The 27,248-nt window shown below is 40.0% G+C and overlaps 1 protein-coding gene across 1 annotated transcript in view; it reads left to right on the top strand.

The window, feature by feature from the left end:
- Window positions 1-282: 282 nt before the first annotated feature.
- The window catches only part of LOC125484656 (apolipoprotein D-like), a 30,905-nt gene continuing 3,939 nt past the window's right edge, over window positions 283-27,248 (top strand). Inside the window, exons 1-4 of the mRNA XM_048604173.1 lie at window positions 283-390; window positions 4,637-4,758; window positions 8,302-8,390; window positions 19,971-20,003. Of these exons, the coding sequence (XP_048460130.1) occupies window positions 283-390; window positions 4,637-4,758; window positions 8,302-8,390; window positions 19,971-20,003 (352 nt within the window). The remainder of the gene's footprint in view (window positions 391-4,636; window positions 4,759-8,301; window positions 8,391-19,970; window positions 20,004-27,248) is intronic.

Genomic DNA, 27,248 nt, shown 5'->3' with positions numbered 1-27,248 from the left:
CCTGTTAAAAGGAAATTAAAAGCAAAGATTGGAGATGATTATAATTAACTTTAACAAGATTAACAACTGAGTTAAAAATAATTTCATTGATGCTGTCTTATATAAAAAGTGCAGTTAAGCTACTGAGTAACGTATATAAGGATGTGCTATATTTTAAACAGTGTTTCTGCTTTAACATCTGTTATTTGAAAATGCCACTCTCTGGAATGCAAGCTCAGAATAATGAGGTCGATAAATCTAATATAGGTTCTCTTTCTTTCAGATCACCACCAAAACGGTAACATGCAGCGACTGATATTGATGCTGCTTGTGTTTTCTATCTGCTTCACCAAAGGAAGTCTCAAATCATGTCCAAAATTACCGGTGCAAAGAAATTTCACTCTCAGTGAAGTGAGTAGATGTTGTTGATTAGTTAGTTATGTGGCATCACCTATCCTGCTGTACCAACATGCTTTGAAGCTTTTAGAAATTGTAGAAAACAGTACTTATTAAGAAGACTGAATAGCAGAGTGCTTCAGCACATTGTTCTTTCACTTCTGGGAATTGGATTTCACTCCAGCATAGCCTGATGAAACCAATTGTCTGCTGAAGGTAACAGAGGTCCTGTATGTAATATGAACATGCAAACATATGAATTATGAGCAGAAGTAAGCCTTTCAGCCCCCTCTGTCATCCAACAAGATCATGGCTGATCGATTACTCCACATTCCCATTGATTTCTGATAAACTTTCACCATGTTTTTGAGAATCAATCTACCTCTACCTTAAAAATATTCAAGGAAACTGCCTTCATTGCTTTTTGAGGAAGATGTGCCATCCTCTTGTCTCTGTCTTAACTAGGCAACCACCTATTTTTAAACAGTGACCCCTAATTCTAGATTCTTCCACAGGAGCAAATATCCACTCTGCATTGACCCTGTCCAGATCCCTCAGGAAAATCTGTTTCAGTCCAGTTACTTTTACTCTGCTAAACTCCAGCAGATACAAGCCAAGCCTGTCCAACCTTTCCTCATAAGCTAACATACACTTTTGAGATATTAGTCTGGTAAACATTCTCTGAACTGCTTTCTTTGCATTTATATCCTTCCTTAAATAAGGAGATTAATATGTACATACATTCTATTAGCTTTCCTAATTACTTGCTGTACTTTATACTAAATCTTTGTGATTAATATTACCCAGTCCCCTCTCTATCTCAGAGCCCTGCAATCTCTCACTATTCAGATATTATGCTATTGAGTTGTTCTTCCTACCAAAATGGAAAATTCCACATTACTCCATTAGCCTGATATTTGCCCGCTCGTGTAGCTTATCCATATACCTTGTAGCCTCCTAATGTCCTCTTTACAACTTGCTTTCCGATTTATCCTTGTTTCATTAGCAAACTTAGAAATTATACCTTCAGAACTTCAGTAAAGTAATTTATGGCACAAGTTGAAGCTTCAGCACCCATCTGTGGGTACACTATTTGTTACATCTTAGCTAGCCAATTTTCTTTCCATGTCAACACGTTACTCCCAAACCATGAGTTCTTTTACATTCCACAATAACTTTTAAAGTGGCATCTTGTCAAATGCCTTCTGAGAATCCAAGCTCAGTCCATCCACAGGTTCTTTTTCCACAGCACATTACTGTCTCAAAGAACTCCAACGGTTTGGTTAAGCATGTTTTTTTTGAGTTTTGTTGTAAGGCAAATGAATGAGAAAGTTGAGAAAACTTTATTCCAGATCTGGCTATATTACATTTGAATCAAGAAACTGTACCGCACAAAATGGTTAACTAATGTTGTCAAGCACTGGCATCTTTCATGTTAAGAATTGTAATATTTACACTCAAATAAATGTAGAAGGTATTGCAAAGCACACTAATTGACTGTTTGCAGTCACTGCCAAAAGATATAATGTAGTAAAATATAACATAATATATTATAAAGGAGATTGCATATAGAGCAATTAATGAGACATGTATTTGTTAGATATTGATGTTGATTTGAAGAAAGGAAATTGCAAGACTCTGCCACATCATTAGATGACCATTTTATAATCCAGAATCCATGCTAATCTGTGGAGGACAAATTCCACCATGACAGATAATGAAATTTGAATTTAATAAAATCTGGAATTAAAACCATGTAACCATTGCTGCTGGTCATAAAAACCTATCTGGTTCACTAATGTCTCGGTAGGGAAGGGCTCTTAGCTAGTCTGGCCACATATGACTCCAAACCCACAGAAATGTGATCTCCTGTAAACTGCACCTGAAATGGCCTGGAGAACTAATCAACTCAAGGGCAATTAGGAATGGACAGCTAATGTCAGCCTTGCCAGTGATGCTCGCTTCCCATACAGTAATTTACAAAATAATTCCCTTTGTTTCACTTCATGTCTCTTCTTCATAGGAAGGAATCCACAGTTTTCTTCTGGATTGGTTTTGATTTTTTTGAAAAACAAATTCGATGACCTGCAAGGCATAATTTACAAATTTTTGTTTTGTGTTTGGAAAGACCTAGCAGTAATAGCACATTGCTAAGTAAACAATTGGCTTTTTGGATGGAAGAAGCATTCAAGATGATTTATTAATGTATCATGTGAGCTTGATGTTTATGACTCAGCTAATTTGAGGGGGGAAAATAAGTGAAGAAACAAAGCACATTTCAGAGGTGGAAATCTAATTCCAGACTCTTTTGCATGTCACTCATAGAGGTGGATAGTTTGTTCATGGACCATACTGTTTCTATGAGTTACCTTTTGGCTTTTAAGGGGTTGAAATTTCATGCACCCCTTACAAGGGAATTGAAAATTGTTCTGGGCTTCCTGAGGCCAAGAATTCCTGCTGCTCTGACTAGAAAGAAACCTGTTGTAATAATGACAACTGTCAACTCAGTGGTCACGTACCAAACTCTACAAGATCATATGTGGACCCGACCAGTGAGGCATCTCTGAATTGTTTCAAATAAAAGGAAAAATGAGCAAAGTGTTTTTTTTTTCTTCTTTATTCACTAACGGGATGAAGGTGTTGCTGGCTAGGCCAGCATTTATTGCCCATCCCTAATTGCCCCGAGGGCAGTTCAGAGTCAACCACATTGCAATGGGTCTGAAGTCACATGTAGGCCAGACTAGGTAAGGATGGCGGTTTCCTTCCCTAAATGACATTAGTGAACCAGATGGGTTTTTCCAACAATCAGCAATGGATTCATGGTCATTGTTAGATTCTTAATTCCAGATATTTTTGCTGACTTCGAATTTCGCCATCTGCCATGGTGGGATTTGAACTCGGGTCCCCAGAATGTTATCTGGTCATTCGTCTTGTGGAGATGCAAATCAGTCCATTGGCAGAGTTGGAGGTAACTGGAACCAATCCTCCTCACACCGAGAGGTGCTAATATTTCAGATAGGCGTGGAGAAGTGGGTGTTGGAGAAGTCCCTATAGTGATTCGTAAACCAGCCTGACTCATGCAAATGTTGTGTCCTCCTCCAATGTAAACTTGATGACCAACAATGAGATTGTGCCCTGAGATATTTTGGATCATTTTTAACTATTAATCTTGAAGCATGTTATCCATATGACTTGCCTACACATCATGATGGAAAGGGACTAGCTTAAAACATGGAAGACTGTTGACATCTTTTTCTAATTGTCACTGATTATGAATTCCTTTGAAGACCACAAAGTTCCACTTGGACTCAGAATTTTGATTAATTGTTCAAAACCCTTTGCAACATACATGCCACTAACCATTTTGGCAAAAAATATTGGTCCCTCCATATAAAAGCCAAACTCACTTTCTCAAAGGAGTGCATTTTTACATTTATATGCATGGAAGTGTTATACAGTACTAATCAATAATTGAAATTTAAGGGTATTAAAAATTGCAATGATTTTGCTGAGTTCATTTTATTGTCAAATTGTAAATAAAAAAAGGAGATAATGATTTAGCCTCAATGAGAAGCATATGGTTGTACCAATTGGCAAACATGCCAATTCTTGGGGTAATGTTTGAAATAGTGACATGAAAAGCTGTTTCAAGCTGAAGTTGGTTTCCTTCCATATTATAGGAGCCGTGGCAAGGATGGCTTGCTCACAAAAATATTTGGAAGAAACGTGCAGTGGTTTTTTTAACATGTCTTCATATATGTTCAAACAGATATATTTTAATTCTGTTCTCAATGCATTTTTTTCAGAACCTGTGTGTGCCACATAGATGATCTTCACATCCTGCCCCACTAGTTCAGAATCACTGATCTGGGCTGACATTTCAGTGCAATACTCAAGGACCATTGTTTTGCGATACCTTTTGGGTGAATCAAAGCCGCAACTTCCAATTCAGGCAGACATAAAACGTACCGTTACACTTTGAAAACCAGAATGGATTTCTTCCAGTGTAATAACCAGCAATTATCCCTCAAACAATTATAAAAGGATGCATTTGATTGCTGCAATGCAAAGCTTCATACAAATTGACTGCTGTGCTTGACAGTGATCATATTTTAAATAGTAATGAACTATGTGATGTCTGAGATGATCTGAAGTATGAAGGGTTCACAGGAAATGAAAGTTGTTTTGATATTATTGTTGAATTTTAGGTGATGTTTACATTCAGGTTCATTAACCTAATGTTTAACATTTTGCTTTTCAGTTCATGGGAACATGGTATGAAATTAAAGCACTTTCTACACGTTTCCTGAGAGGAAGCTGCATCACACACACCTTTGCCAAAAGCTCTAATCTTTGGATCAACGTTAACACTACAGAGAAGAAGTAAGTATTCCAGAAATAAAGGGAAAGTGGAGCAATTGGTAAAAATCAAGACTGCAAAAATGGTAAATCATATTGCAAACACACATAATCATTGCAACAATAAAAACAAAAATATTGCCTGAATTGGTTTCAGTCAGTCAGTTCACTATTGAATATTTTGAAATTTTTTTGTTTTTATTTCAGATTTCCAGCATTGCAATATTTAATTTCTGCACGTTTGTTTTAACAGACCCGTTAATAAATCTATTTTATTAAGATAAGTCAGGAGCTCTGAAGAAGCTGTTGCAGTTAATTTGGATTTTATTTATCAAGATGCAAAAATCAGGTTTTGTTCTGTTCAGGTATAAAGCCTAACCTATCAAAGGATATCGATGGAGTTGCTCAAAGCAATTGTAACTTATCATCAACAACACAAATAGTTCACATTTGTCTAATATTTTAGAAGTATTTTTAAAAACTCAAAACATGAGCATACAGAGACAAAAATTGAAATTGAACTAAAGATTGATTCAGGTCACTAGCCACTTTCATGGAGTGGGAGAGAGAGAGAGTTGGGAAGCTTTAGGGAGGGAATTCCAAAGGTTGACATTTGGAAAGCTGATGGCACACTGCCATTGGGTGATGGGAAAGAGAAAATTGTATCCAAACTTAAATGGAAGGGTAGGATCTGACAACAAAATAGACAAGAGATTGGAGGATTTTTTTTTTAGCAGTGAAATTAATCAACCAAATAGTTTCCTGATGAAATTAGTGTCCGAATTAGGAGTAAACATGTTATGAAACAGTGCAAAGAAATTCAATGACAAGTAGATTTAATGGTATTTCAGGAACGAGGCTTTGCAGGTACAAAACTTTGAAGATGGCAAAACAAGTGGATAAGACCTTTCTCTTTCTGAAAATAAGCACATGGGATGGTAGGATTTATAAATATGAGCCAAGGAAAGAAGTTATGCTAAAGCTTAACTCACTAGTTTGGCCTTGGTTAAAGTACCGCGTCCAATTTTTAGCGCAACACTTCAGCATGTATGTCAAGATTTTGAAGTGAATGCAGGGATACTAGAATGTCACCAGGGGTGAGAGATTTCTGTCATGTGGAGACACTTAAGGTGAGATTTTTCAGAAACTTATTAACTGAAATGTTTTAAAGTTTTAATAGGACAAATAAGGAAGAACTATTTCCTCTGAGAAAAAGAACTACAGGTAAAATTAGAAGAATTTTTATGCAGCAAGTGGTTATAATCCATGATGCACTGCCTGAAAGGGTAGTAGAAACATTTTCAGTAGTAACTTTAAAAAGGGACTTAGATATATGGAAAAGAAAAAATGCATGATTACAGAGAACATTACATTTCAATGATTAGATATATACAATTATAGATATGTGCAATTGATGGTATGAATTGAAAACTTTTATCAGAGAATTTGTCTCATGCAAATGATCAGAAAAGGTAATTAATTTAGGGTAATTATTATGCAATGAGAGTATGAAGTAGTCAAATTGAATAAGAAAAACACTCTGTAAAATTATAAAAGCAAATACATGGTCACACTGATTCAAATGTCAAAGTATAGCTGACTGTTTAATAATGGTGATTTGGTAAGTTTCATTGAATTGCTTTCTGCAGATTTATTTTCAGGCTCTTGGGGAAGATTGTTGGATTAATTGTTTACTCTTGCAGTTTATTTAAGACACCTTCTTCCTGCCTCATTTCCGATGAGTGTGCCTGAAATCAACTTGACAACTGCTGCTATCTTTAATTTCTGCAATAGGCTGTTATTGTCTTGCCCTTCATCACTAAGACTTCTGATTCATTCATCATAGAATCCCTAACAGTGTGTATACAGGCCATTTGGCCCATTGAGTCCATATCAACCCTCCAAAGAACATCCCGTCCAGACCCGCCCTATCCTTGTAACTCTGCATTTCTCATGGCTAACCCACCTAGCCTACATATCCCTGGACACTATGGGCGATTTAGCACGACCAATCCACCGAACCTGCACATGTTTAGACTGTAGGAGGGAACCCACATAGACACAGGGAGAATGTGCGAACTCCACACGGACAGTTTCCTGAGGGTGGAATTGAACCCAGATGCAATGCTGATCACTGAGTCACCGTGATGCCCTTTATTGCATACTATCTTTTACAGGACATCATTGCTGAATCACTCCTCCCTTGGAACCTTTTGTATTCCAAACAGGTTGTCAATGCCTTCTAGGGTTTATTGATTCACTTCCGCTCAGAGACAGTCTGAGCATATTTTTTAAAATCAGGTTACATAATGGCAAAGGTGGCAATGTCAAACTAGCATCATATTATGATCAAGGACAATTATTAATATCTTTTGCATACATGAAATATTGGGAAAGGATTATTTTCTACAGCACACCATTTTTGAAAGAAAAAGAGCAATTCTAGAACTAGGAGACTAGGGAGCTAGTGATGGCTTAGTGGTGTTATTGCTAGATTATTAATCCTGAGACTGTGGGATGTTGGTTCAAATCCTGCCATTGTGGATGGTGGAATTTGAATTCAATAAAATCTAGAACTAAGAGTCGATTGTTATTGGTTTTTGGGCGACATGGTGGCTCAGTGGCTAGCACTGCTGGCTCACAGCGCCAGGGACCCGGGTTCGATTCTACCCTTGGGCGACTGTATGGAGTTTGCACATTCTCCCCGTGTCTGTGTGGGTTTCCTTCAGGTGCTCCAGTTTCCTCCCACAGTCCAAACGTGTGCAGGCTAGGTGGATTGGCCATGCTAAATTGCCCTTAGTATTCAGGAATGTGTAGATTAGGTGGGTTATAGGGGGATGGGTCTGGATGGGATGCTCTGAGGGTCAGTGTGGAATTGTTGGGCCGAAGGGCCTGTTTCCAAACTGTAGGCATTCTATGATCTATGATAAATCTCTTACATATCCCTCAATCTCCATTTTTCCAAATTTCAGCCAGTAATCAACAGCTAGTAGTTGAGAAGTGTGGGAAACTGTCTTTATCTCAGCAATGCAACACCCAGACTATTTTAAAGTAATGACATCATTCCCGCTGAAGTTATAGATGTCCCCTACAAGAACTAAATGGATTAAATTAATGAAAACATTTTGAAAATCATTCAGCATTTCAGAGCTTTTCTGATTGTTGAGAAACATCTTAATTTTGTCCTTCAAGATGTGCCTTGATTTAATATTGTTGAATTCACTTCTGGTTTCTTTAAAAATACTGACCAGGATAAATTTTTGATAAACTTTTTTCTTTAACCTCTCTATCCATCTTCTTTGGGGGGAAAAATGTGCAGGAATAGATTCTGATTCAGTCATTTGGCTCCACATGTTATAGTTGCTGGAGAAATTGTTTTCCCCCTGAGTATTGCTACAGAGCATTATAACAGGAAATGATTTTTCAAGTCACATCTCTCATAGTAGTGTGAGCCAGACCTGGTCATGTTGTATTTCTGAGATTCCAAATTGTTTCATCAATATTAGGTTACAAAATGCTGAAGTAAAGGTTATTCACACATCTTTTTAAAAATTGTGTTCTGTGCAGGGACGATGGTAAAAGAATACTTTACATGGGAAGATTAACAGTAGCTCGTCTGAACGAATCAGCTAATCTTCAAGTACGGTGGGCAGAAGGTAAGTACAGAAAAAAATTAAATCTACTTTCATTGGTCTAAAATTCTTGCCAGTTTTTCATTAAACCCAAAAGAACATAAGAAATAGAAGCTGAATCAGGCCATTTGGTCCATTGAGTCTGCTCTATCATTTGACCGTAGCTGATATTTTTCTCCTGCCTTTTTGCTTCATAACTCATGTTCTCCTTACTGACCAAGAACCAATCTATCTGTCCGAAGTACACTCAATGACTTGGCCTCCACAGCCTACTGTGGCAATGAGTTTCACAGATTCACCACCCTTTGGCTCAAGAAAGTTCTTCTCATCTCTGTTTTAAAGGGTCATCCCTTCACTCTGAGTCTGTGCCCTTGTGTCCTAGTCTCTCCTACTAGTGGGAGCATCTTCTCCATATCTGCTCATTATCCTACTCGTTTCAATCCGATTCCCCCTCATCCTCCTAAACTTATTGAGTATGGATCTAGAGTCCTCAACTGCTCTTCATGTGGCAAGTCCTTCATCCCCAGGACCATTCTTGTAAACCTTCTCTGGAACCCCTCCAATGCCAGCATGTCATTCCTTAGATATGGGGGCCCAAAGCTACTTACAATACTCCAAATGTGGTCTGACCAGGGCCTCATGCAGCGTCAGCAGTACATTCCTGTTTATGTATTCCAGCCCTCTTGAAATGAATGCCAACACTGCATTTGCCTACCTAACTGCCAACTGAACCTGCATGTTAATCTTCAGAGAATCCTGAAGTAGGACTCCAAGTCCCTTTGCGCTTCAGACTTTCAAAGCCTTTCCCATTTTAAAATAATAGTCTTTGCCTCTGTTGTTTCTACCAAAGTGCATAACCTGGCACTTTCCCAAATTGTATTCTGTATGCCACTTCTTTTACCACTTGCCTAGTATGTCCAAGGCCTTCTGCAGCCTCCCAACTTCTTCAATACTAACCAGTCACTCCACTTACCTTTGTGTCATCTGTAAATGTAGCAACAATGTCCTCAGTTCTTTTGCCCAGATTGTTAAGATATAACATGAATAGTTGTGGTTCAAATATGGACCCTGTAGGAACTCTACTTGTCAATGGCTGCATTCCTGAAAAAGACCTCTACTCTCTGCTTCTGCCAGTCAGCCAATCATCTATCCATGCCAGTAACCCGAACCCTAAACCTAACCCTAACCCTAACCCTATCGCAGTCCCTAACCATGTTGGGTCTTATTTATCAGTTTCTTGAATGGTACCTTGTCAAAGGCCTACTAGAAATCCAAGTAGATCATGTCCACTGGCTCTCCTTTGTCTAACTTGCTCATTAGCTCTTCAAACAATTCTAACAGTTTAGCCAGGCATGAACCCTTACTTAACCAAGCTGTGCTAACTCAGCCCTATTTTACCATGCACTTCCCAGTACTCTGCAATCTCATCCTTAAGAATGGGTTCTTAAAATCTTACCAATGACCAAGTGCAGGCTAATTGGCCTATAGTTTCTTCTCATCTGCCTTCCTCCCTTCTTAAACAGTGGTGTCACATTAGCCATTTTCCAGTCACCTGGGACCCTCCCTGACTCCAGTGATTTCTTAACTATCACCACCAATGCCTCCACAATCTTCTCAGCTATCTCCTTAAGAACCTTGTGGTGTTGTCCATCTGATCCAGGAGGTTTATCCACATTCACAGATTTTCGCTTCCCCGGCACCTTCTCCTTAGTGATGGCCACTACACTCACCTCTGCTCCCTGACTGTCTTGAAGTTCTGGTTTATTGTTGGTGTCTTCCACTGTGTAAACTGATACAAAGTACGTATTCAGCTCTTCTGCCATTTCTTTGTACTCCATTACTACTTCTCTTGCCTTATTTTCTAATGTTTCAATGTCTACTCTTGCCTCTCCTACCTTTTCTATATCCAAACAAAACTCTTGCAATATTTCACATTACTACCTAGCTTAGTCTCATATTTCATCTTCTCTGCCTTATTGCTTTTATTTTAGTTATCCTCTGTTGGTTTTTAAAGGCTTCCCAGTCTTCTAGCTTCCCACTAATCTTCACTTCATGGCATGCTTTTTATGCTATCCCTGACTTCCCTTGTTAGCCATGGCTGCCTCATTCTCCCCTTGATATGTTTCTTCTTCTTTGGAATGAATTTCTGCTGTGCCTCCAGAATTACCCCGAGAAACTCCTGCCATTGCTACTCTACCATCTTCCTTGCTAGGATTTCCTTCAAATCAACTCTGTCCAGCTCCTCCCTCATTCTTTGTATCTACCTTTGCCGAAGTGTAACACTGTTACTTCTAATTCAATCTTCTGCCTCTCAAACTGCAGGGTGAATTCTATCATTTTATGGTCACTGGCACATCGGGACTCCTTCACCCTCAGCTCCCTAATCAAGTCTGGTTCATTACACATCACTAAATCCAGAATTGCCTGTACCCTCGTGGACTCAACCACAAGCTACTCCAAAAAAAAAGACATTCCACAAATTGCTTTTCTTGAAATCTGGCACTGATTTTCCCAGTCCACTTGCATACTGAAGTTCCCATGATTATTGTAAAGAGAGGCACAATTACATGCCTTTTCTATATCCTGAATTATTTTCTTCCCAACATCCTGAATACTGCTGGGAGGCCTGTTACCAACTAGCATCAGGTTCTTTTCCCTTTGCTGTTCCTCAACTCTACCCTCACAGATTCTGCATCTTCTGACTCCATATCACTTCTTGCTGTTGGTTTAATTTCGTTTCTTACTAACAAGGCAACCCTGCCTCCGCTGCCAGCTGCCTGTGCTTTTGATGGGATGTGCATCCTTGGATATTTAGTTACCAGCCCTGATCCCCTTGCAGCCATGTCTCTGTGATACCTACAACATTGTCCCCGCCAATTTCCATCTACTCGAGAAACTGGTTTGTCTTGTTTCATATACGGTGTGAATTTGCATCTCACACCCTCAGTCCTGTGTTGACTGCCCCTGTTCTCATAGTTGTCCTCTTATCTGCTGTGCCTGACGCTAGTGTCTGGAAACAGTCAGGAATCTCTGTCCTATTACTTGTTCTGGAGACTTTAACCTCTGCTGAGTGCCCACTCCCCACCCTCAACATTTTCTATAATTTTCAGTGCAACTGAACCCATGCCCTGACTATTTAGTTTTAAGCCCTTTCCAAAGCCCTAGCTATACAACTCATAAGGACTGTGGACCCAGTATAATTCAGGTGCAGCCTAACCATCAAAACCCTTTGTCCTTCCCCAGTACTGGTGCAAATGTCCCATGAATTCAAACTTGTTTCTCCCAAACCAATCTTTTAGCCACTCTTTGTTGTCTCTATGTCAATTTACTCATGGCTCAGGGAGTAATCCAGAGATTATTTCCTTTTTAGTTCTGCTTTTTAAATTTAACCACTAGCTGCTCATACTCCCTCAACAGAACATCTTTCCTCTTTCTACCTATATTGCTATTGCCTACATGAACCAGGACAACTGATCTTTTCCCTCCATTCCAGTTCCTCTGGTCAACCACATGTTAAAGTGAGCAGCGGGAATCTTGCAGCTGCTCCTGGGATTGCAGGCTTAGTTAAAGATTTATTATAGTGTTTTTTTAACAGTTTTACACTTACTTTAGTTTACTAATATAAGTTGTCCTTCCATCTTGTTTTATTAACATTCAAAAAAAGCCAAACAAAAAAAAATCACAATTTATTTTAAACACACTCTTTTAAACCCTTTTTTATAAGGATCTGCAGTGAATGGCTGAGTTTTTTTATTCTTAATTCAGAAATTTAAAAGAAGTCTTTATGTGTTTTAGAGGTTATTTTTAATATTGCAAAGATATTTTTGGAAAAAAACTGAACAGTTTTTTAAAAAATAATTTTTAAAAATGAGGAGTTGTGTTTTTATTCTGGACAGTACTACATGTGGTCAGCTCAGGAGAAGATTTGTTTTTCTTCAAGTAATTTATTGAAGAGGAATTGTTTTTATTCAGTTAATCAGCCAAGTGGTTGATTTTATTTAATTTTTATATATTGTTATGTATAAATATATATATTTTAAATTCTTTTCCATTGTGACATTATTTTCTGTAGGTAATGAAAGGTAGTTTATTTTATATATAACATTTTTTTTTGGCTTAATGTTATTAAGGCCATATATAAGGTACAGAGTGAGACGGCTAGTAGATTTAGAAAAGTTATTAGCCAGCAGGATCAGTCAGATGGATGGGTGACTGTCAGGAAAGGAACGAAGATCGAGGAATAGCCACCAGAGACTTTTGAACTATCAAATAGATATTCAGTTTTTGGAACAAATGAAGGGGATAGTCTGTCTGAGGAAATTGGAAGGGCCAGTCAGATATTGGACACTTGGAATGATTTTTTGTGTTAGGCAGCATTTGACAAGACTTAGTAGAATTATTGTTATAAGGGACTCTCTGGTCAGGGGCTTAGACAGGCAATTCTGTGGCAATGAGTGTAAATTTAAGATGTTTTGTTGCTTTCCTGGTGCTAGGATTAAGAATGTTTCTAAACATTTCAAGTGTATTGTTAAAGATGATATTGAGAAACCAGAAATTATTGTACACATTGGTAGGAATGACATTTTTAGGGAAAATATTAAAGCAGTATAGAGTGAATTTAAGAGGTTAAGTAGAAGATTAAAAAATAAAACCTTAAAAGTAGTAATTTCTGGTTTACTTCCAATGCCAAACTCAAACGAGGAAAGGAACAAAAGGTTAAAGGGGACAAGTCAATGGTTGAAGAGCTGGTGTATTGTTCAGGGATTCAGCATTTTGGACAATTGGAATGTCTTTTGGGATAGAAATGGACGGGTCTAACCTAAACTGGAAAGGGACCAATATCTTAGCAGGGAAATTTATACTGATAGAGAAGGTGAGTGAAGGAATTCTAAGTAGTGGTGTAAATGGAAGGATTGATGGGGTAGGTTCTGAATGTGAGCAGAGCATGTTAATTAGAAATACAAGAGAGAGTCAGAGTGTGCAGTAACTCTGAAGAACTAAATTGCATTTCTTTCAATGCAAGGGGTCTTACAGGTAAGGCTGATGAACTCAGGGCATGTTTAAGAATATGGGATTGGGACGTCATTGCTATTACAGAGACTTGGCTAAGAAATGAACAAAACTTGCAGCTCAATGTTCCCAGATGAGATATCCTGAGCCCAGGTACCAGGCAGGCTACACAGCTTTCAGGATCCTCAATCCTGGCCACTGAGAACCATGTCCATTCCCCTGACTATACTATTCCCAACCACAAATACATTTTTCTTTTCTCCCCAATCTTGAATGGCTCCCTGTACCATTGTGCTATGGTCAGTTTGTTCGACCTCCTGACAGCCCCCACTCTGATCCACACATGGAGCAGAATCAAACCTGTTAGTCAAGCTCAAGGGCTAAGGCTCATTCAGCGTCCAGGTAACTCTCCCACTCCCTGCTTAGTCACAGTTTTTGAACCTCAGACTCCAGCTCCTCAACTCGGAGCTGGAGTTCCTCAACCAACAAACACTTGCTACAGATATGGTCACTGTGAACCACAATGGGGTCCACCAGCTCCTACACCATGCATATACAATGCATCGCTTGGCCTGGCATGTTGACTTTAATCATTTAATTTTTGAAAAAAATCAAATTAAAAACTTTGTACTGGTCTTTCAGCTTGTGGCCTGCAAATGTTTCCTTATTTACCTTCAATCTGCGAGTAACCTATAATAGATCATCTAATTAGTAACTATTACCAACCAATGACCTTACGGTTTACCTGTGATGTGACTCTTGTTTATCCTGTTTGAAAAAAAACTTACAAACTATGGGCCAAAAGGAAACAAACAAAAAGCACCTCTACACTGAATTACCACATTGCCAAGTTCCCTGAACTACATATTCACTCAGGCTGTGTCTCCCTCTCACACTAGTTAAACTTCAAAAGTGAATTAACACTTATTAAGTAAAAACCAAAAAGAACTGCGGATGCTGTAAATCAGGAACAAAAACAAAGTTGCTGGAAATGCTCAGCAGGTCTGGCAGCATCTGTGAAGGAGAAAAAACAGAGTCACTGGACTCAAAACATTAACTCTTTTTTCCTTCACAGATACTGCCAGACCTGCTGAGCTTTTCCAGCAACTTGGCTTTTGTAGCACTTATTAAGGCTCGATTCAGGTGTCTGGCGATTGACTGATAATGATCCATCAGTCAGCTACGTTATTAACCTTTTCACTGGACTACTGAATTTTAAACTTTTAAAATGGAGAAAGAAAAGAGAGATTGACTAGCTCTGTTGCCACATGCCACCCAATTCCCTGAACTAAATACTCAGGCTGTGTCTCACTCTGGATGGGATCTCTCCTTCCTGACTGTGTGAAACTTACTGATATTTGAATGGCTTTTTGGTACTTATCTGCTACCTCCAAATAAAAGGGTAGAAATGGAATTGGCTTCAAACTGACAATATTTGGTGGGGTATTAAAAGATGGCCAGTGTGAAAATACGTACTTTACACCACTGCCCATAGAAGCTGTCTTTCTCTCTCCATCTAAGAAAAATATGTTGACCTTGACCCTCCATCCCCATCAAGGAAGCATATCCTTCCTCAAAGCAAAGGCAGCTTTTCAACAGCGGGCACACATCTCCCTCTCCATGGGAACTTGTATAAGTGGCATTTTCTTTCCATCTTCCCTCACAGATGGATCATGTTCATCTCTGTTCTTTTCTCTCAATCTATCCTTTCCACAGCACTTTCACACTGACACAGAAAATGCTCATGCTCCTTTCACAGAGGGCATGCACCTCCATCTCTTCTAGCGCAGAAACTTTAGGTCCTTCACATTTCAATCTTCAGAGACAATCCTGGTTCGTCACTAATAGGGGAGACTGCATTGTTTTCTCTCTTGCCTTGCAGTCACATATTTCTCACTCTCCACACTGAGTACTTGCTTCCTTCTTGTCTACCTCATGAAAACCTGTTCTTATTTTTTGCTACCGTTCAACTGCAGAGGAACAAGTAATATGCATTTTATGATACCCATTTATTGTGTTTTGGCGTGAATTGTGATTAAACATGAGTTAACACACAATGACGAGATAGCACGGCTGATAACTCAATATAACAATACAATTGAAATCTTAAATGGTAAACTTTCCAATCTTGCAGTTAAGCAAAAAAAAATTCAAAAGATAAATCAATGATTTTTAATACTTTTAAAACTGATTTTCTATCCATATCTCCCCAATCTTCATACTTGTAAATAATTTTCCACATGAACAGAGCTCCAGCACAAGATATTCCAACCATTCTGGAGTGTGACTTGAGGTGTAACAAATGTTGGCTTGTTTTTTTTACCTTACAATCAACAAACAACATCATGGTAACACTGATGGCAAAAGATTCACTGCTATGGGCAGAAACAAAATGGGTTGTTGCATAAAATAGGAAGAGAGTTCAAAAATAGATTCATAGGAAGTGAAGTGGTTAAGTTGGGAGTGTGAGCCGATTGCTTTAGCCTTGTTATGTGTCAAAATCAATGTGATAAGACTTGGGAAGGGAAATAATATGTAGAACCACAAATTATTAGACAAAGAAGATTTGGGTTATTAATGCTTAATTCACTGTGCAATAAATGGCAGCACTTAGTAAAGCTAAGCAAAGCACAACTCATTTCTTCTACATCTCCCTTCTGATGGAATGTCCCAGACCTGAAGCAATGGGCATGATCTTCCCACCACTTCAGCAATTAATTTCTGGGTGGAAAGATCCATTTTCAACCTTCCTGACTTCACCCCAACTTAGAGCCTTAAGTTGTCAATTTCTAGCCACTTAAGGACCCTAACCCACCACCACTCTGATTACCTGGCTTCCTGGTGGATGTGCAAATTGGCCACCTTCCCAACTGGCAAAATGGGTGGCCTGCCAGGTGATTTGGGCAGTGGTCTCTATTTTTCCCAATCTGGGGGTGTCATTGGAAGGTGGGGAAGAGTTCAGGGAATAGCTACTGAAAACGATGCCTCTCTCCTTTCAACTGCCAGCACTCCCCCGCCCGGGCCCCTGCAATCCTCCACACTTGATTCCCCTGTGCCCGTGCACAGAACAAACCTTTTTAGCTGATCCCAGTCTTCCGGACTGTGGTTCAGCTGGCAGTCTTTGACACATTAATGCTACACACAGAGGCTGTTGACCTCTGATTGGCCGGCAGCTTCAGATGGGGCAGGACGTGATTGGCCAAGAAGCGTCTAGGTCATCACTGAGCTACTTGGTTGGCATTTGACCTGATGGGCTTTCTCACTGGTTGGTGGTGGGCTGGGAGTGGTTCTCCCCTTAAAAACACCTGATCCCACACTTTCCCTAAAAAATGGAAAATCCCAGAGAAAAGTCTCATATGTAGTCTTCTGCTTTTAAAGCTTTCAACCAATGGTCAAAATTATTTTACTTTCTTTACTTTCTTAAAATTCTATATAGATTTCCCAGGATACTTCCATATATTACAAATTTCTCCTTGTAATCCTCAGGAAGGAACTCGTATGCAATGAGAAAGTTTTGTTTCTGTCGTAATCTATAGAAGCCTCCTCAGAGAGTAAGACATAGACCTTATGAGTTCTGCTGGTGAACTTGCTTTGCATAAGCAGTGCCAGTGTTCCTTTGGTGACCTCATCAGCTTGGATACTTTTTCAAAAGAAACTTTAAAAAATTCCTCTATGGTCTTTTCATGAAATGTTGGGAAATGAAATGTAAACTGCACCCCGCTTGATCTCCAGTTAGAAATTTCCTCATGAGAATATTTCCCAGATTATGAACTGCTTATCAAGCCCTTGCTTTTAATTTAACTTCTACTGTGTTCAACACGTTGGCTCAGCGGTTAGCATTGCTGCCTCACAGTGTCAGGGACGCAGGTTTAATCCACCCTTGGGCAACCATCTGTGTGGAGTTTTCACGTTCTCCCCGTGTCTGTGTGGGTTTGTGCTGGGTGCTCCGGTTTTTTCCCACTGTTCAAAGATGTGCAAGTTAGGTGGATTGACCATGCTGAATTGCCCATAGTGTTCAGGGGTGTAGACAGGTTAGACAAGGGAATTGCAGGATTACAGGGGTGGGTTGGTCTTCAGAGGCCCAGTGTGGGCCCATTGGGTCGAGTAACCTGTTCCAACACGGTAGGGAATCTATGATCTGCCAATTCTAATAGCCTTGTCTTTGTTACTTTTTGCCAATCACTTGGAGATAAAATCCTTCATACCGGGATAAATCGTAGCAGCTGCCAAAGCCATTTTGGTTTAATAATACATAAGAAACCTTTTAAACTTCTCCAATTAACATTACCCTACTTCTAATTACATGTTGTCAGCATCAGATGTACTTATGCAAGCCCACAATATTATGTTCTGACCAAGATGGGAGAAACTCATTGTTGCTGTAGTTCCTGTACTCCTAGTTCTCATCATGAAGTAAAAAATATTTTTTACCCAGTTACCAATAGATATTTAGCCAATGAGCATGATCAAACCAGGCAGTTGGCATAGGATTACTAATATGCGTATGCTGATGGAATTAGAATGCCCATGTTCTTTGAATTGGTGACCTCGTCATGCCAAGATATGCTGACGATAGGTCTGGGACAGTGAAGATGGAAATATATTCACTTTTTCATCTGCTGCTGTGTTTTGTCCGGGTCTCACTACTGCAAACGGATTTGCTGAGCATGATTGACTTGCAGTTTGGTGTTCTCAGTTGGGGTGCTGTGTTCCACACTCACCTATTTGGCTTTGAGATAACAGCTGCAGCTTTTGTGATGCTCTTGTGGATTTCAATATCAAGAGACAGATTGCTGTGTTTGCCAAACCTAGATATGGGAAGCAGACAATAACTATCAGTGTCACATTGTAGATGGTGGGACACCGTGCAGGATACAGAGCTTTATCTCCTCCTTCAAACGCATCTTGATTTAACCCCTTTCCTCTCTCCCTACCTTTAATGATTTGCATTGCCCATAATGGGCTTTGCTTGTAAATATTTAATTGGCTGCATGGGTGATCACTGGTTGTAGTTAAAAAGAAAACAAACGCAAAAAGGGAGTCATGGTGATTTTCGTGGTGGGAATCGCTCAGTTGTGCGTGATAGCACTTACGAGCATAAAACAAAAAGCAAAGAAAGGAAACAGACTCAGCATTTCTGGGTATAAAAGAATAAATAAAGCAGTCTCAGAAGTTATTTGAAAAATCCTTTGTTTTGTTTTGGCTGCACTTCAGCCCAGCATTGCTGATTTTTGGGCATCTAGTGCAGAGGGGTATGGGCAGATTGGAGGATCTCCTCATGGGTCTGCTCTTGGGCCTGGCCAAGTGACTATAAACAGTTGCAGGCAGCAGTCCATGGAGGGGGCCATCTCTATTGATTGCCTGCCTTTCTTCCATGGTTATGCCTGTGCGCTTGGGTCATTGGAGAGGGAGAATGCGATGTCCAGCAATGCTCTTGATGCCTTTAGAGAGATGTGGGCACCACGGAAGATAAAGTGCTTTATTTTCCTCTCCAACTCCATTTTGATTTAGCCCCATCCCACTCTCCCTACCCTCCCCCTTCTCTTTTGATCATTCGCATTGCCCATTATGGGCTTTGCATGTAAATTTCTCATTGATTACACATGTGGTTACTGGTGATGGTTAATAGTTTAAAAAAAAAGCAAAACAAAAGTCAGTGATTTGGTGGTGGGAAAGCATTTGATTGTGTGTGATAACACTTCCAGATATATTGAGAAAAAACACAAAGCAGACTCAGCAGAGGCAGGCCGTGGTGTAATGGTCTTGTCACTGGACTATTAATTCAGAACCCCCACAGGATAATGTTCAGGGGATATGGGTTTCAATCCAACTAAGGCAGATGATGAAACTTCAATTCATAAAAAAATTGGAATAAAGCAGACTCAGGAATGGGTCTACAGAATGTCTCTCCCAGGCTGGGACTAGTAGTGGCTCTATTTTGGTATTCAACAATTGAGCTGTCCAGTTGGTCTTCCTGAGTTGTTAAGAAGTGTTTCTTGGCATGCAATGCCGGTGAGGTATTGCCCAGAGCAACTCTGAGGATTTGGTGCACATTTGTCTTGGATGCCTGATGCTAGAATTGGAAGTTTAGGCTGAAGAATCACAAAGTGTTTGGGGTGCAGAAATCTTCCTTGGCAGTGCCAATGCAAGCAGCACCACGGCTGACTGGAAGATGTGGCCATTGCTTCCTCTGTGATATCAAACAGACAATCTGGCAGCAGGAGTCATTGTTGTTGATTTCTAAATAATTTCCACATCACAACATCGATGAATAACTTCATCTTTAGAAAACTAATCTTGATAAAATCCAATCTTACAATACATTTAGTGAATTCTGCCAACAATATTCATATTTGATATCAGTTTTGTGCACATAATTTGCTGCATTATTCACAAAATATTCCAGCCCTTGATAATTTGTGCAGTTGTGTGTCAATTTCTTACTTTGTTCAGAGTGGATGAGTGTGTAGCATTCACTTAGCCTGAATTTAGGTGATTTTAGTTTTACATTGACATTGATATTGTTACTGGTTAGTTTTGTTACTTCTTGGCAAACATGGTGTTAATACATTGATTTTTGTTTTGTCAATTCAGGTGTGCACATGAGCTTTACTTTTCCAGATTCAGGTATGTACTGAAATATTCAACACTTTTTAACAAAGAAGTTTGAATTTTCCGATATGAGAATCTAACCATCTTCCCTTGACATTGAATGGCATTACCATTGCTGAATCCATCACTATCAACATGCTGGAGGTTACCATTGACCAGATATTAAACTGGACTGGTTGCAAAAGCAGGTCTGATGCTTGAAATTCAGCAGAGAGTAACTCCTGACTCATCAAAGCCTATCAACCATTTGCAAGGTGCAAGTCAGGAGTGTGATGGAATACTCATTACTTGGATGAATGCAGCTCCAACAATGTTCAAGGAACTCAACACTACCCAGGACAAAGCTTGATTGGCACCACATCTAAATTCTTCAACATTCACTGTCTCCGGCACCAGTGCACAGTGGCAGCAGTGTGTGTGCCATCTATAAGAAGCACTGCAACAATTGACCAAAGTTCCGTAGCCAGCACTAGATGGAGTGCCTATCAGTCAGGCTGCTTTGTCCTGGATGGTATTGAGTTTCAGGTGCTGAGTCTTGAGTGATGTGGTCCACATTAAAACTATTACCCTCCACCCCTGCTACAGCCTTCATCACTGCTACCTTCAGGCCAAGGGAAATATTTATAGTTTTTACAGAAGTGATTACACCATTTCATTCAACCTCTCTTATGGTATTATAGTCTCTGTAAAAAGCCTGGTAACTTTTAAAAAAAAATGTGGATTACCAGTTAATAATGGGAAAAAATGCAACATGATTTTACATTTAAATGAATAGTTTTACTGTAACGTTCAAGAACAAGAATAAGCGTATTAATTTGACATTATATCTGGGTAGCATTTATACTTAAAACCTAAATTCTGAACAGTATATTCCATGTTCTACTTTTAAATACAACCATAAGCTCCTTTTCTTACATTACAGGTTCCTCATTGCTTTATTGATTCTCTGAAACTGAACTAAAGAAATGTATGCTCTCTCCCTGTTGGTCAGCCTCTTTTCTGTAGCTCTCTATGTTTCTCTGTCTGTGTGTGTCTCTCATGGCTGTCTTTTCTATGACTCTCTTGTCACTTTCGCTATTAATAGAAGTGAGTAATGGAGTACTGAAAGATTCAATAGATATTTATTACACCTTCTGTACCTACATACAATGAGGAAATGTGGGCCATCAGCAACAGCCAAATTGTATTCCAAAACAATCTGCATTTTCATGGCTAGGCATGTCGCCCCCACCGGCAATCATTAGCATCAAGCCAGGAGATCAACCCAGGTCAGTGAAGAGTGGAGGAAGGCACACCTAAACATGACATATCAAACCTGGTAAAACTATAAAACAGGACTACTTGTGTGACAAACAGCATAACCAGCAAATGATGGACAGAATCAAGTGATTACACATCCAAGGAATCAGATCTAAGCTCAGCAGTCCTGCCAAATCCAGTCATGAATGGTGGTGGACAATTAAACAACTCATTGGAGGAGGTTCCACAAACATCCTCATCCTAAATGATGGGGGAGCCCAGTACATCAGTACAAAAGATAAGACTGAAGGATTCACAGCAATCTTTAGCCAGAAGTACTGAGTGGATGATCCATCTCAGCCTCCACCAGCGGTGCTCAGGCATTGCAGATACCAGTCTTCAGCCGGTTTGATTCACTGCATGTGATATCAAAAAAACAGTTGTAGGCGCCAGATACTACAAAGGCTATGGGCCCTGACAACATCCCGGAAACTTATGCTCCAGAACTTGCTGCTCCCCAAACCAAGTTGTTCCAGTACAGTTACGACACTGGCATCTACCCGACAATGTGGAAAATTGCCCCAGTATATCCTGTATACAAAAAGCAGGACAAATCCAACCCAGCCAATTACTGCCCCATCAGTTTATTTTCAATCATCAGTAAAGTGATGGAAGGCGTCATTCAAGCAGCACCTGCTCAGCAACACCCTGCTCACTGACACCTCATTTGCGTTCCACCAGGGCCTCTCAGCTCCTGACCTCATTACAGCCTTGGTCCAAAAAGAGCTGAATTCAAGAGGGGAGGTGAGAGTGATGGACCTTGACATCAAGGCTGCATTTGACAGAGTGTGGCATCAAGGAGCCCTCATGAAACTGGAATCAATATACACTGGGGCAAACTCTCCACTGGTTGGTGTCATACCTGACACACAGGAAGATAATTCTGGTGGTCAATCATCTCAGCTCCAGGACACTTCTGCAGGAGTTCCTCATGGTAGTATCCTAGGCCCAACCCTCTTCAGCTGTTTCATCAATGACCTTAATTATAACCATAAGGTCAGAAGTAGGGATGTTTGCTGACTATTGTATAGTATCGGGCACAGTTCACGATTCCTCAGATACTGAAGCAGACCATGTTCAAATGCAACAAGAGCTGGACAATATCTAGGCTTGGACTGACAAGTGGCAAGTAAAATTCAGACTAAACATATGTCAGGCAATGACCATTTCCAACAGGAGAGAGTCTAAGCATCCTCCCTTGATGTTCAATGGTGTTACCATCACTGAATCCCCCACTATCAACATCATAGGGGTTACAACTGACCAGAACTGAACTGGACTAGCCTTATAAGTACTGTGGCAAGAAGTGCAGGCCAGGGATGAGTAAGTTACCTCCTGACTCCCCAAAGCCTGTCCACCGTCTACAAGGAACAGGTCAGGAGTGTGATGGAATTCTCCCCACTTGCCTGGATGGGGGCAGTTCTAACAACACTCAAGAAGTTTGACACTATCCAGGACAAAGCAGCCTGCTTGATGGCACCAAATCCACAAACATTCACTCCTTCTACCCCATTGCTCAGTAGCAGCACTATTTGCAAGATGTCCTGCAAAAATTCACCAAGGCTCCTAACACAGCACCTTAGAAACCCACAACTAGAAGGACAGGGTAGCAGATGGTTCCCTACTTTCATTCCTCATTCATATTTTCTCAAGGGTAACAAAGGATGGATAATCACTGCTGCCTAGGCAGTGATGCTCACATGCCATGAATGAATAAAAATAAATATTGTCCAGTTCTGCTCAAAGCTTCTCCTGAATGTGCATGTTACACTTCCTTGGAGGTGTAATGGTCTTGCATCATCCTTCAGGTAAAATATTGAATCACTTTCAAATGTGCTGATCACATTGCCCATCCAGTTCTCTGTCTCTCTATCTCACGCTTGCTCTTTATCCTATTTTGTCTGTTTATCTCCCTGTATCTCTCTGTCCATCTTTCTGTTCCATCTGTCTGCCTGGCTCTATCTGTCAGTCTCTGTCTTTCTACCTCCATGTCTTTTTATCTCCTAGTTTCTCTCTCTCTCTATCTGTTCATCTCTCTTTCTGTCTGCCAACTTGATTGATCTGTTTCCCTGTCCATGTGTCTGTTCCTCTCTCTTTCTTTCTCTGTCTGTCTCTCTCTCTCACTCAACCTTTGTCTCCCTCTCTCTGTCTATCTATCCCTCTTTCCTTGTCCGTCTCTGTCTTGTTTGTCTCTTTCTCTCTCTCTTTGTGACTCTGTCTCTGTCTGTCCATCTACAAGTTCTTGTAAACACCCCTCCTTTTCTGAGTCTAAACATTCAGTCTCAGACATCAATGGCACACAAGTTAGATACAGTCCACTTAATTTCCCACACCTTTAATGTGGGAAATATATCGATCATGCTCTATCAGCCTGTGCTTAAGAGCCTCAGAAAATTATATCATCATTAGATGTGATTCTGATATTGGAAATCATTTATTAACTATTCCAGACTGTGCTAAGAGTTACACTGGAAATTGATTTAAAATCATCTGCCCGGCTCACATTGTGATGCTATTGCGTGTACTAAAAGCTATGTATATAAATACACATGACCCTGTTATATGTAGCTGAAAGGAATTTGTACGTACATTGAGACTTTTTCAGTTTAAAAAAAAGAAGTCACAGAAACAGGCCAATCTCTGCTGTATCCTGATGGCAACACCCTGACCAATCAAAATTTACCTGCCTGCTGTGAGAATTAAGATTGATAGTCAACTGCTCTTGCTGCCTGGCCATGCCAATGATGGCCCAACCGCTCAGCAACTTCATCTCAAGCTTTATAAACTGATGCCCCCTTTCTTCTAGTGTGTTTTATTGCAGCCAGCTTCTGATGAGTGCAAAATGAAAAGCTTTGCTGTCTTGTTTCCCTTTAGTAGAGTTTAAGTTCTAGCAAACAATTATTTATGACACTACTGAGCAATAGTACATACTCACAATGACACTGGTTGCTTAGAAATCCCATGAACCAGGGTCTGTCTTAAGTGGTCAATCTAGCAGATCTCCTGGCATGATTTTGGAGCAACTGACCAAACTGCTGTCAGTGGCTGCTGTGGCAAGTTATTTATGATGTCCTTTTTTTAACCTCTTCTTTTTCTATTACTGTGTCATCTAAGATAATACCTGGTTTTGGCCCGTTTAATTGGTTTTCAATCACATCCCTATTCTGTTCAAATCCATCAGTGGACAGATATGCTGTGGGCCTCTCTTCAAGGTTATGCTTCTTGAAAATGCAGGCAGCTGCCTGGGATGTTGTCTTATCCTTACAGTCATAGGCGCAAGGGGGTACATTTCTCCAACGCTGCACTTTTAACTTTGTAGACGATAAATATGTGTATTTTCCCATCCTGCCTTTCTGCTGATATACTCAGGATGCAGTTTGTCGGTCAGGGTACCACTTTATTCTTCATTACACTTCCCTCCTGTTGGCCTTTAGATCATTGCTTCAACTTCCTATGTTTACACTTAACAACCTAAGTCATGCAAAAGACATATGACAATAGCTACCTGTGGAAAAACTAATCCATAAGATATGATTTGTATCCCAGAGTGGACATCAATATTACTTCCCCAGTCTCATAATGTATCCCGCCAAGACTACTGTTTAATGGTGTTTATTTCCTGCAGGATCTCATGATTCGCCAGCTCCAACTGGTTATTTTCTGCGATTTTTCCATCTCTTCCCGCAGCTCAACTAGCTGTTACGGTCATCATGGAATATCGTAACCAAATCTTTCTACCAATTTCTGCAATTCCCCCTTATTCATCTCCTGGGCTTTAATTTCAGTGCTGCTATAAATGCAGTTGTTCACCAATTATTTTTCCAATCTGCATGGGTTTCTCAGGAGTAGACCATAAGGTACAAGAGCAGAATAAGGCCATTTGGTCCATTGAGTCTGCTCCTGTATTCTCTCATGGCTGATACGTTGCTCAATCCCGTTCCCCTGCCTTCTCCACATAAGGCTTGATCTCCTTACTAATCAAGAACCTATCTATCTCTGTCTTAAAGACACTCAAAAGCTTGGCCTCCACAGCCTTCTGTGGCAATGAGTTCCACAGATCCACCATCCTCTGGCCGAACCAATTCCTACTCAATTCAGTTCTAAAGGGTCGTCCCTTCACTCTGAGGCTGTATGCTTGGTTCCTTGTCTCTCCATATATGAAACATCTCTACATCCACTCAATCCAGGCCCCTCAGTAAGTTTCAATGAGATAGCCCTCCTCATCCTTTTAAACCCCATTGAGTACAGACCTTGAACAGAAGATAGGATGGTTATCACATTAGTCAAATTTACTCATACTGGCACTGTTTCCTGTTTATGGTGTACAGTACTGTCCCTCCCCTACATAAATTACCTGAGTAGATTTGTCTGTCTCAATGGTACAATTGACACCCATGATATTCTAAGCACAGGTTAACTGGCCATGCCCCTCCATCCTGAAAACATGCACTACTTTAGTCATTCAAGTGTTGCAACCCTTTACACAGGTTTCCATTATATATTCGCCCAAATTCACTGCATACGGTTGGATATCATGATACTGCATGTGGTTGTCTCCTTCCAAAACTCCAATACTATTTGAGAGGTTGAATAGGATGGGTATGTAATCATTGTATTTTAGAAGAATGGGGAGTCACCAGTTGAAATACATAGGATTTATTTGGGGACTTTACTGGGTGGATGGGGAAAAGTTGTTTCCCCATGTGGGAAAATTTAGGACCCGGGGAATAATCTTGGAATAAGGGATCGCACATTAAAGTCAGAGATGACAAGGAATTTCCTCTCTGAGTAGTGAATCTGTGGAATTCTTTACTTAGAAGCCTGTCGAGGTTGGGTCATTCAGTATATTTAAGGCTGAGAGAGATTTTTAATCGGTAAGGGAATCAAAGGTTACAGGGGAAAGAGAGGAAAGTTAAATTGAGGATTATCAGAGCAGCCAACATCTCATTGAATGGCAATGCAGACTCAATGGGCTCAATGGCTTACATCACTCATACGTCCTATGATCTTATTCTCAACTCTGTATACTGGGATTTGTGTCATCTCATGTGGAATCACTGGAAAATAAAATACCAAGCTCACTACTCTAATATTGTCCCTTTCACAATCTGTCTGTCCAGATACCAATAGAAAACTGATCCATGGTGATCCTGTTTTCGGACTTATCTAATGTTTCCAAAGGGTTCTCAGTGACCCATGACAGCACTTCTCTTTCTTAAATTTGTCTTGTATTTTCATTGGTTTGTTCTATGACATATGGATTATTCTTCTTGGCCTCACTGGAGTAATTTCTAACCTCCCAGATAAGTTTGTTGATAGTCTTGTATTGATGTTCCAATCATTCCATATGATCATTATTTGGTGACCTTTTACCTCAGAGTCCCGATTAATACCTTCACTAGTCTAAATGTCCTTCATTTTCCCCTTAAGGTTTTGTGTCTCTACCTCCAGAAAAGCTAAATCCAAACTATTCACTAATGAAGTATTCATATTAATTATTGAGGCTGCTTCATTGTTCCTCTTTGATTAATCTCCATTCTCTGCAGAAGTGTACAGTAGGACTGTTTCCAAACCATCATCCCAGACTCCAGAATAATAGCTTCATTCAGCATTTGTCCCAACAGTTACTCATACAGACTCCTTGTCCTTTTTACAGCTTCCTTTCTACCCTTAGCATGTCCTACCATCGATGGCATTTCAGCTTTCCCCTGCCTTTGACTTATTCTTATTCTTCACCATTCTTTCTTTCCTCTAGCCTGTGAGTGTGGTGGGTGTGGAAAGGATGTTTCCTTTTGTGGGTCAGTCCAGAACGAGAGGAACAAAAACAAAGTTGCTGGAAAATCTCAGCAGGTCTGGCAGCATCGGTGAAGGAAAAAACAGAGTTAACGTTTCGGGTCCGGTGACCATTCCTCAGAACAGAACTAGAGGACATTGTTTTAAAATTAGTGATTGTCTTTTGGG

This window comes from Rhincodon typus, chromosome 13 (genome assembly GCF_021869965.1).
Source record: "Rhincodon typus isolate 14 chromosome 13, sRhiTyp1.1, whole genome shotgun sequence".
Classification (NCBI taxonomy): Eukaryota; Metazoa; Chordata; class Chondrichthyes; order Orectolobiformes; family Rhincodontidae; genus Rhincodon; species Rhincodon typus.
This window is presented reverse-complemented; position numbering and strand designations above follow the sequence as displayed.